General features: G+C 57.1%; 1 protein-coding gene across 2 annotated transcripts; it reads right to left on the reverse strand.

The window, feature by feature from the left end:
* Nucleotides 1-408: 408 nt before the first annotated feature.
* On the reverse strand, nt 409-10,528 carry TRIM72 (tripartite motif containing 72). Of its 2 annotated transcripts, XM_081558195.1 has the most exons (7): nt 10,354-10,528; nt 9,512-9,908; nt 6,288-6,383; nt 5,969-6,199; nt 5,486-5,508; nt 3,709-3,827; nt 409-2,597 (listed from the first exon to the last, which is right to left on the reverse strand). In XM_081558195.1, the coding sequence occupies exons 2-7, from the start codon at nt 9,899-9,901 to the stop codon at nt 1,990-1,992; spliced, it is 1,467 nt and encodes a 488-aa protein (XP_081414321.1). In that variant the 5' UTR covers nt 9,902-9,908; nt 10,354-10,528; the 3' UTR covers nt 409-1,989. The 2 variants fall into 2 exon arrangements, with proteins under 2 accessions (XP_081414321.1, XP_081414322.1); XM_081558196.1 differs by lacking the exon at nt 5,486-5,508 and having other exon boundaries at nt 5,955-6,199.
* Nucleotides 10,529-11,105: the final 577 nt, after the last annotated feature.

Here is an 11,105-nt window from a genome sequence, read left to right on the forward strand (position 1 = left end):
GATTTCCCAGGCAAGAATATTGGAGTGGGTTGCCATTTCCTTCTCCAGGGGATCTTCTGGACCCAGGCATCAAACTCACAACTCCTGCATTGGCAGGCAGATTCTTCACCCCTGAGCCACTGGAGAAGCCCAGGTGAAAGAGAGTGAAAGTGTAGTCCTCAGTAGTGTCTGACTCTTTGTGACCCCATGGACTGTAGGGGTCCAGAGGACCCCAGGCTCCTCTGTCCATGGGATTCTACAGGCAAGAATACTGGAGTGGGTTACCATTCCCTTCTCCAGAGGATCTTCCCGACCCAGGGATCAAACCCCGGTCTCTCGCATTGCAGACAAATTCTTTACCATCTGAGTCACCCATACTGCCTAGCAATAGATGAGTCATCTCTTCACACAGATTCAATAAGGAAGGAGTCAGACTGTAATCATGTTTATTCACACTGCTGGATTTGACCACCAACGAATCCCTTCACTTGATGGTTTTATTTTCTAACAAGAAAGAGCTTCTCAGATGAATCCTCTCTTCCCTGTCCCAGAGCCAGAGTGCAACAGGCCTTCCTCTGGGAGACACAGCCTGGAGCCCACCCCCAGCCAGATCCTGAGGCCTTTCTTACCCTTCCTCTCCCCTCCACCCCCCGAAAATTCCCACACTGGCGTCAGTTGCCAGGGGGCCCCAGACCTCACACAGCAGCAGCGACCGCACTGGTGACAGCAAATGGCCCCAGGCCTTCATCCTTCCTTAGGATGGGAGGGGCAGCAGTCCCACCTGCCTGAACCCCCAAAGCCTCTCCCTCCAGGGAAGAGGGGCTCCACTCTTGGCTTCAGTGGTTATTTGTGACCCAAAGGCCTAAAAAATGTTCACACTTAAAGAAGCAACTTGGGGAGGGAGGGTGATGAGATGGGGGCTTCCTCTCCTTCACAAGCAGCAGGCCCCCGGGGCAGGGCTAGCATCAGGCTCTTTCTCTTGGTTGGCAACTGGGGGGGGGGTGTCCTCCACATCCGAGACATTCAGTCAACATAATCCAGAGGCAAAGGGCAATAAATGGGGGGTCAGTTTATTCACCCAGCAAAGGCTCTGGCTTCCCAGGTGGCACTAGTGGTGAAGAACCTGCCTGCCAATGCAGGAGACGCGGGTCCGATCCTTGGGTCAGGAAGGAGGAGGGCAACTCACTCGAGTATCCTTGCCTGGAGAATCCCCATGGACAGAGGAGCCTGGCAAGCTCCAGTCCACAGAGTCGCAAAGAGTCGGAGACAACTGAAGCGATCTGTCACACAGGCTCTGCCAGTTTTTAAATGGCTGTGGCCTGGAGGAATGTATTTTGGGTTTTCTATGCCTCATGGCTGACAGCTTCACGATAACTGTGTAAGAGCAAGCTGACTGAACAGAGGGCCGGCTGAGTCAGCAATGCTTCAGGTGTGATCCAGCTTGTGAGGGGCAGCATCAGCTGTCCCTGAGGACTTCTAGAAAGGCCCACTTTTGACCCACCCCTGACCTACTGAACCAGAAATTCTGCCATCTGGGCTTTAGCCAAGGCATTGCGAGGTGCTTTGAAAAGGTGATTTTGGTGCATATGCTCCAGTTGGAGAATCACCCCAGTGGAAGGCCTCTTGCGGTGGTGAGACCAGACCCGACTTCGGAGGACCCCCAAGGCGGAAAGGAGTGGGAGGCTTCCGGGACTCCTGACTCCGGCAGAGTTCTTTAGCTCCTCCCCTCCATCCTCCCCAAGCCCCCTGACCCTTCCGCAATCTCAACTTCTTCCCTGATTGCTGGGGCTTCCCGGTTCGCCAGCTAGAGTTTCTCCACTGATCTGACTTCAGGTCTCCCCTTCCCATCACCACCCCAACCCCTGGCTGGCTGTCCCCGGCACATGCCAACCCCCAACTTCTCAGAATGTTTGAAGTCCCGTTCCCAAACCCCTCCGCCCTGCCTTCAACTCTGGCGACCCCGACCAGGCCGGCAGGGCCCCTCACCCCTCCCCGAACCCGATGGGCAGCTCAAGCCTCCGCGCCGCCGCCGCCGCCGCCGCCGCCGCTGCTGCCGACTTCAGGCCCCACGAGCAGCAGCGGTTGCGCATTCTTGCCCTTGTCGTGCCAGCACACGTCGAAGAAGGGGTACACGGGCCCCGGCAGGCGCTCGTGGAAGGCGAAGAGCAGCTCCAGTGCGTCGGGGTCGCTGGAGTCGTAGAAGGAGAGGACCCCGTCGCCGAAGCTCAGGTAGATCCCGATGCGCGTGGGCCGCCTCTCCGGGGTGCGCAGCGCGCGCGGCTCCTTGGCTTCGACGTGAGCCTCCAGGATCTTGCCGTCGCGCAGCCCGAGCAGCCAGAGCCCCTGCGAGGGCACCGCGTGCAGCCGGCCGCGGCGACCGGCCTGGGCGCCGATCACGCCCAGCGCCCAGCGCGGCTTGTCGCCCACCTCCACCTCCCAGTAGTGCTCGCCCTCGGAGAGCAGCTGGTGCGTCACCACCGCCACCGCCTTGTCGAACTGGCGGGGGTCCTCTCCGGCCGGCGGCGCCTTCTGCTCCGAGCACTCCACACGGCGGCCGGAGTTGGATAGCACCAGGCTCGGGTGGGCCGTGCTCGGGTCAAAGGTCAGCTCCTGCAGCGCTGCCACCGGAAGGAGGCGGGTGAGACCCTGCGGGTGGGCTTCCCTGCGAGCCTTCTCTCAACCCGCCTGTGGGGGGCGCAGCTTGGTCTCTCTCCTCTCATCCTCCCAGCATCTCTGGGCAGTGAGCCCCGCCTCGGCTTACTGACTCGGGCCAAAGGCCACACCTCTCAGGGCTTCAGTTTGTTCAGCTGTAAAATGAGGCCAAAATTGCCTCCTTCCAGGTTTGTGGGGAGGACTAAGTGGATACAAGGCCGTGGCACTCACCATCTAAGGCCTTGGAGCAGGAGATAGCCAGGAAGCCTGGTCCTAAGCTAGTCTCACCCTCACCCCGCTGTGTGACCAGGTCAGATTTGACCAGTCTCTGGGCCTTAGTCTTCTCTTGGCTAAAGCAGAGGTCCCTCCATTCCCACCAGTGAGGCCGGGTATATGTCTACTGGAACTCTAGCTCCCCAATGGGTTCTAGCTCTTGCGGAGAAAAGGATGAGTGAGCCGTTGGGTCTCCCCAGCCACAGGCCAGAGTCAGTGTCTGACCCCAGGGTTCCAGCTCTGCAAATCCTCAGCTCCCAGTTAGCAGGGCGTATCATCCCCACTGGCCAGCAGGGGCAGGAATGGTCCACGGGTCATGCAGGGCTCAAACCCAGGCCCCAGCTTCCCCTGCTGCTGGCAGCAGCATCCTTTCAGTAAGCAGGACTTACTGTCAGGACTTCCCTCGTGGTCCAGTGGCTAAGACTCTGCACTCCCAATGCAGGGTGCCTGAGGTATGATCCCTGGTTGGAGAACTAAATCCCACAGCCAGGAACTAAAGATTCCACATGCCACATGCCCAGCTAAGATCCAGTGGCACAGCCAAATAAATAAATTAAAATATTAAAAAAAAAAAAAAAAAGCAGTGCCCTCTTCATGTCAGTCACCCACCTGAAAACCCCATGCCCTTTAAAGTCCTTCTCTGAGCACAGGTTACAAGGGTGCTAACCCCTAGGGAAAGGGGCAGTGGGCACCTTCTAGGGTGACCTCCCTAGTTGGGAATGAGAGGCCTCTCTGTATGCAGCTGAGGCCTCCCATCAACCACACCATCACAAGCACAAACCCAGGGTGGGCCCCTCCAAGTACCTGGCATCAGAGCCCGGAACATCTTCCTCCACACCTGGAATTTGAAGTCATCTGAGATGATGGGCAGCTGGATGTCCAGACGGGCAGGTGGTGGTGACTCTGCCAGGATCTTCTGCAGCCTGAGGGTGGGGAGAGGGGAGGTAGGGTTGGTGAAGGGACTCCCTGGAAGAGGCACAGAGTAGGGGGAGGGCAAGAGGCAGTACCTAGAGGAAAGGAGAAAGGAGCTGTGGTCGAGTTCCAGGATGTGCCTCCCTATCATACCCTGGTTTAAAGCCCTTCTGTTTTCATTTGTTTGGAAAGATGAAAAAGGTGTGGAGATGGATGGTGGTGATAGTTACACAACAATGTGAATGTACTTAATGCCACTGAACTTAAAATGAACCCTAAAAAAAAAAAGGTTAAAATGGGGCATTTCCTGGCAGTCCAATGGTTAGGACTCTACCCTTTCACTGCCGATCCCTGGTCGGGAAGCTAAAATCCTGCAAGCCACATAGTGAGGCAAAAAAAAACATTGGTTAAAATGGTAAATTTTATGTTATGTATATTTTGTTGTTTTTGTTGTTTAGTCTCTAAGTCATGTCCAACTCTTTTGCGAGTCCATGGACTGTAGGAAATCAAACTAGCCAATCCTAAAGGAAATCAGTCCTGAATATTCATTGGAAGAACTGATGCTGAAGCTGAAACTCCAATACTTTGGCCACCTGATGCAAAGAACTGACTCATTGGAAAAAAAAAAAAAAAAACACTGATGCTGGGAAAGATTGAAGGCAGGAGGAGAAGGGGATGACAAAGGATGAGATGGTTGGATGGCCTCACTGACTCGATGGACATGAGTTTGAGCAAGCTCCGGGAGTTGGTGATAGACAGGGAAGCCTGGCGTGCTCCAGTCCCTGGGGTCACAAAGATGGACACAACTGAGCAACTGAACTGAACTGGACTGTAGCCCGCCAGGCTCCTCTGTCCATGGGATTTTCCAGGCAAGAATACTGGAGTGGGTTGCCATTTCCTCCTCCAGGGGATCTTCCTGACCCAGGGATTGAACCCATGTCTCCTACATTGGCAAGCAGATTCTTTACCACTAAGCCACCAGGGAAGCACATGTATATTTTACCAGCATTTTTTCAAAGCCTTCTCTTGGGATAAGGTCCAGCTCCTCTCCACTTCACAGTTTGGCCCCCTCCAGCCACATCAGCTTCATCTGTGCTTCCTCTTAGCAGTCTGCACTTGCTGTTCCCTCTGCCTCCAAAGCTCTCCCACCAACTCTTTACTTGCATGCTACATTGCTTCAGTCACATCTGATTCTTTGCAACCCTATGGACAGTAGCCCACCAGCCTCCTCTGTCCATGGGATTCTCTAGGCAAGAATATTGGATTGTGTTGCCATGCCCTCCTCCAGGGGATCTTTCCAACCCAGGGATCAAACCCGGGTCTCTTATGTCTCCTGCATTGGCAAGCGGGTTCTTTACCACCAGCGCCACCTGGGAAGCCGGTTCACTCCTTCAGCATCCAGCTCTAACGTGCACATCTTTGGAAAGCCTGGCCCCGCCACCACCCTCCACCCCACCGACAGCAGCACTGAATGATGCCTGTGTCCCTGCCCACATCTGTCTCCAGCAGTGGTCTGGGAGGTCCCTAAGGAGAAAGACAGGTCAAGTTCATGTCCACACAAAGTGCAGGAGAATCCCAGTGGACTGAATGGGAAGAGAGGGTGAACCAGCCGGTGTCCTTGGCAGACAAGGGCAAGGTGGGAAAGGGGGCAGGGCAAGGCTGATCTCACCTGCTGGTCACCAGGCAGTATTTCTGGAAAGAGAGAAAAAGAGAATGGAGATGAGCAGGCAGGGGATACTGGGGGCTTCTGAGGCTGGGGCAGAACACAGACATGCTGGGTGAGGGGTCAGGAAGAATGAGAAAAGACAAAAGAAACTCAGAATTCAAGGCCACCCCTAGCCCTTTACTGCTGTGTGAATTAGAAAAAACTGCACCCTTCCTCAAGAAACTAATTCCACCTGATAAAAAAGTGTCCTAATAAAAATGCAGACCTACAAGGTCTATGATATAAATGGTGCCCTCTTAGATACAGCATCCTTGGGCAGTGCCCCACCTAAACAACCAGAAGGGCCATCCTGGGCTGCACCCCTGCTTGGTGTGTGACCCTTGCTCATTCCTGCCTGTCTCTGGGCCTCAGGGTCCATATGTGACAACGGAGTGAGGTCTCCGAAGCCTAAACCCTGGCTGAGGGGCAGAGCCATTCAGTGCTCACCATGAGGAACTCTGTCTGTGGCTTGTCTGCCACCTCCTCCAGCACCTTCTCCATCTGCCGCAGCTGCTCCAGGTAAGAGTTCAGGCTCCCCAGCTCCCGCCGCAAGGCGACCCCCGCCTCACCCCGCACTCGCTCAGCTTCACGGTCCAAGGAGCCCTCCAAGGCAGCCAGGAACAAACGCATCTTGCCCAGTTGTTCCCCAACTGCCCCTCGGAACTGACGCACTGTCTCCTGGGGGTGAAGACAGGAAAGAGCATTTGACTGGGGACCCCCAGCCTGGACCCCCAGTCCCCAGCCTCTGCTGGGACGAATCCCTCACCTCCACTTCCAGCAGCTGATGCTCCAGCAGGGCCACACTCTTCTCCTTCCGCATACACGCCTCCTGCAGCTGCATCTTCTGCTGTGGGAGCTGCGTCTGGTGGGGGTCGGGCAGATATAAAGAAGTGATGCTGCCGCACACCTCCCCACCTTAACTCGCCCCCTCTGGCTCAGCCTCAATGCCAGCTCCTCTTCCAGCCAGGCTGGCAACTTATCATCCCCCAAACACACTTGCTGGTCTCAAGCACTTGCCAGTACTGGCTCTGAGGTCTGGAATGTCTCATCCTCCCATTGTCTATCTCCATTAAGTCCTCCCCAGCCTTGTCTTCCCTGATTGCATCCCCCCAGCAGGCAGCCCCTCAGCATAGATCTTTGGGAAGATGATGATCACAAATGTAGCTGGGTCTCCTCCCCTGGAGAGGTAAGGGCTTGGCAGATGGCGGGTTTCAGGGGTTAGTGGAGGATGTGTACATGAGACAGGCAGCCTCCTCCTATTCCTGCCCTTCACCCTATACCTAAAAGCAGAATCTTAGCAAAACCCTCTAACCGGCCTCCCTGCACACTTGTAGGCTCTGAGGGTAGTAGTGTAGTGTGAGTTGTTCAGTCATGTCCGACTCTTTGCAACCCCATGGACCCACCAGGCTTCTCTGTCCATGGGATTCTCCAGGCAAGAATACTGGAGACATTCTCTTCTCCAGGAGCTCTTCCCGACCCAGGGATCGAACCCAGGTCTCCTGCATTGCAGGCGGATTCTTTACTGTTTGAGCCACCAAACAGGATTTCCCTGGTTCTGAGGGTAGGCAATTGAATAAAAATGTCTTCTGGGACTTCCCTCATGGTCCAGTGGTTAAGACTCTGAGCTGCCAATGCAGGTGGCATAGGTTCTATCCCTGGTTGAGGAACTAAGATCCCGCAGGCAGTGCAGCATGGCCAAAAGCTTAAAAACAATGTCTTCTGCATGGACAAACCAAACAAACCTGTGGGCCAGCTCCTACTCTAGGTCTGTCACTTTGGGATCCTGAAATGCAGGCATAGGGGAGTTCCTAATACCTCCAGCTAAAGCCAGTTTGCTGGGAGGTGCACACGGCCCTGGAATCAGACTGTTCCAGTCTTGTCACCCTGACTTCAACCTCAATTTTCTTCTTTTTGCAGAATGGGAACGGCTATCCCCCACCTACCTTGCCTGTGGTTTTTGGGACAAATTGGCAGCCTCCTCCCCACCTCCCCTAAAGGAAACTAGGAGACCCTCTAGGCACTGTTTGCTATGCGTCCCCACTGAAATTGGACCATGGGCTACTGCGGCCAGCTGCCAGGTCAGTCTCCTTCCCCAGACATCTTCCAGGGCCACAGCCCTGTCTGCTGCTGGGCAGGGTGGCCCTGGAGGCTCTCAGCCGTCTGAGGTTCATGAGTGACAGGGCTGAGCCATGGGGACCAAGCACGATGGCCCCTAGAGGCTGGGGGCTGAACAAAGAAGGCTCTTGGAACATCCCATGGTGAGGATGTGTGGGGAGCAGTGCTCGACGCAGTGCATGTTGGGTCTTACCGATAGGCTGCTGTCCTACTTCGAGGCAAGCAGGAGGCCACATGACTTTGGGGGTTGTGAGTCCCCCATTGCCCAGCAGATCCCATTCAACCACTCTTGAGTCTTGGCACGTGGTCTCTGGACCAACTCCCTTCCTCCCCAAGGAACCAGGCGTTCGACCCTACCCCAGGTTTCTCGTCCCTCATGTGGCTCAGATGATAAAGAATCTGCCTGCAACGTGGAAGTCGTGGGTTCGATCCCTAGGTTGGGAACATTCCCCGGAGAAGGAAATGGCAACCCATTCTAGTATTCTTGCCTGGAGAATTCCATGGACAGAGGAGCCTGGCAGGCTACAGTCCATGGGGTCACAAAGAGTCAGATACACTTTCACTTTTCCCCCCTCCTTCCAGGGATCTCTACTTCAGACCTCCAGCCATCCCCTCCCTGGGGCTTAGGGTGGACTGATACCCTCTGAAAGACTATCCCAACTCGCCTGCCCCTTTGAGACTCCTGGGCTTCCTGGTGCCCCGTTCCACTTCATGGACTCTCTTCTCTTTTTGCAGATAAAGATGGATGAGGATAGGAGTTCTGGGCTCACCAGCAGAGGGGCGCCTGGGTTGGGTGGGCTCCTGGGAGGAGGAGCCTCCTGCAGTGGGCTAGGAGACTACCAGCCAGCACCCCAAGGGACTGGCAAGGCTGGAGCGGGAGGGACGGTGAGGCTGTGCCCCTGGAGGATTTGGAGGGCTTAAGGGTGGGGTCTACCCCATCTAGAAGTCTGGAGACCAAGGAGAAGTGTCTTGCAACGCTGAAGTTTATGGACAAAGATTACCAACTCCCCCCCCCCCCCCCAACAGCCGCCTGGAGAAGAGAGTGTTAGCTTCTCCATTGCAGAGACCGTGGACTGCTCCAAGCCTCCGGACCCCGCCTCTGCACCTGTCGTTTATTCTTCCAACAACCCTATAAATGGCTTCATGACATATCTCCCTGGGCCTGTGTATACACACACACTCCTGTAGCTCTACACGCGTGTAATCTGCCACACATACGCCAGGCGAGCCAGCGTGTGCCTGCGTCTCCATTTGCCAGTGTCTGGGCACCCACGGAGATGGCAAACCTCGGGGCGCGCACAACTGTGTGTGGAGTCTGGAGGCGTTCGGAACTTCCAGCTCCTACCACAAAAACAGCCTGCACTTGGGTCTCGGTACCAACCCGGGGCTGTGCACAGAGTTGCGTGCACAGACGTGGCTTGGCCTCCCAGGTTCCTTTGGGTGAGGCTCCATCTGGTAACTGTCAGGCCATTACAAGTTTGGCAGCTCCAGGGGCGCGGGAGCAGGGCGGTCCCGGCCAACGAGGCCCCTCTTATACAGGGCTACGCCCAGCAGCCGAGCCTGTTCGCGTGGGCCAGGGGCACCGACCCTGTCCTCCGCTCCGGCCCCAGAGAGGCAGACTCCGCTCTGCCTCTGCGCTCCTCCCGCATCCCCGCGCCGCACTCGTCTCGCCGAGGCAGGTCTCCGAGCGCTTCTTCCAGGCTCTGGTCTCCGCCAGGCTCAGCCTGCAGCTCATCTTCCCTAGCCGCCCCGCCCCGCCCGCGTCCCTGGCATCTCCAGGCGCCCCGGGCCCTGAAGTTCAGAGGCCGGATCTGCCCGACCCCGACCCGTCCAACCATCCCATCCGACCCTGTTCCCCGCCAGAGGGCCCCGCACCTTGAGGCGCGCGTGGGCTTCGGCGGCGGGCAGCAGGCGGTGACCGCGGTGAGAGCCGAGCGAGGCGCACACGCCGCACACGAGCGCGCGGTCCTGCTCGCAGTAGATGCTCAGCGGGTCCAGGTGCTCCTCACAGTGGCCCTGCGGCACCTGCGCCAGCCCCTCCACCAGGCGCGCCAGCTGCAGGTTGGTGCTGAGCGCCTGCGGCCGCGTGGGGGCCTGACAGCTCGGGCAGAGCACCGTGCCGTCCGCCGCCGGCTCCCCGGCCACGCGGCTCAGGCAGGCGCGACAGAAGCTGTGGCCGCACTCGGCCGTCACGGGCGCGTCGAACAGCTGCAGGCACAGCGGGCAGGACAGCTCCTGGTGCAGGAGGCCGGGCGCGGCCGACATGGCGGGCCTGCGTGGAGGAGGGGTCCGTCAGGGAGGCCCCGTCGGGGGGCCGCGACCCGGGCCCAGCCTCTAGAGGCCTCTTATCTCATACACAAAGGGACTCTGGCTCAGGCCAAGGGAGAAAGGGAGACTCCCTTTCAGGCCCAAAGGCAGCCTCAACTGCAGTTCTCAGCCCCAGCCCAGCTCCCTCCACCCCCCAATAGCCCCTGTCAGGGACCTGGCTCAACCCCAGTTCCTAAACTTGAGGCTGGCGTTCAAACCCCGGCCTACCCTCCCTCAACTGTCCTTCCCCTGAGTTGGCCCCTGGCCTCAGCCCCAACACCAAATTCTCCAGAGTCCCTGCCCTCTCCTCTTCTCTCACCTCTCCAGGACTCGAAGCAAGCCCTGTCCCCGTGTCCCTCCCCTTCCCCTTATCCCCAGCCACCATCCCCCACCAAGACCCCAGGACTCACAGGTCTGGTTGGAGATCTTAGCTAAAAAGAGATTCCCAAGAGGCCCAGTCAAGGTCAAGCCTAATTGTAGATGGCTCAGAGCTGTGTCTGAAGAGAAGCAAGCACCAAGCTCAGAGCAAGGACGTGGGACACCACGGGTGATGGGCGCACGGTGAAAAGCAGACAGACCCTCCCCGGCTGAGCCCTGGCCTCAGGACTATATATAGCTTGCCCAGCCCATCCCCTCACATCACTTCTGGAAACCGCTCTAAAAGTGAGGACTGAGCGGTCAGCGGACAAGCATCACATGGCAAGGCCACCTGTCCTGGCCCATCACACTCTGCTGTCCCCTGCCCAGCCTGGAGCCAGAACTCAGAGCTAGCAGAGAGACATGGCCTCTGAAACCACAGAAAAGACAGAAACATGATTGGAAGGAGTCTGCTTTCTCCCCAACTTCACTGTTTCCAGCCTCCCCTGTTCCCTGCCTGTGGCCCCCTCCCCAGCTTATCACCCACTTAGTCCCCAAACTTAAGGCACAAAGTCATACAGGACAGAATCTCCTCCAACCCCAAAAGCTTTCCTTCCTGCAGAACTAAGGGGAGGGTCTTTCCCCAGTTGGAGCTTCCAGTGCTCAGCACAAGCCCTGGGGCCACATGGGCCTCCCTAAGTGCTCAGGAAAGGAATGACAGAGGGATAGTTGAATTAATGAATGAACTAAATCCAGAGCCAGAGGTCGAAACTGGATCCTGCTCTGGGAGCCTCAAGGCTTATCC

This window comes from Giraffa tippelskirchi, chromosome 13 (genome assembly GCF_054371585.1).
Source record: "Giraffa tippelskirchi isolate mGirTip1 chromosome 13, T2T-mGirTip1v1.2.pri, whole genome shotgun sequence".
Classification (NCBI taxonomy): Eukaryota; Metazoa; Chordata; class Mammalia; order Artiodactyla; family Giraffidae; genus Giraffa; species Giraffa tippelskirchi.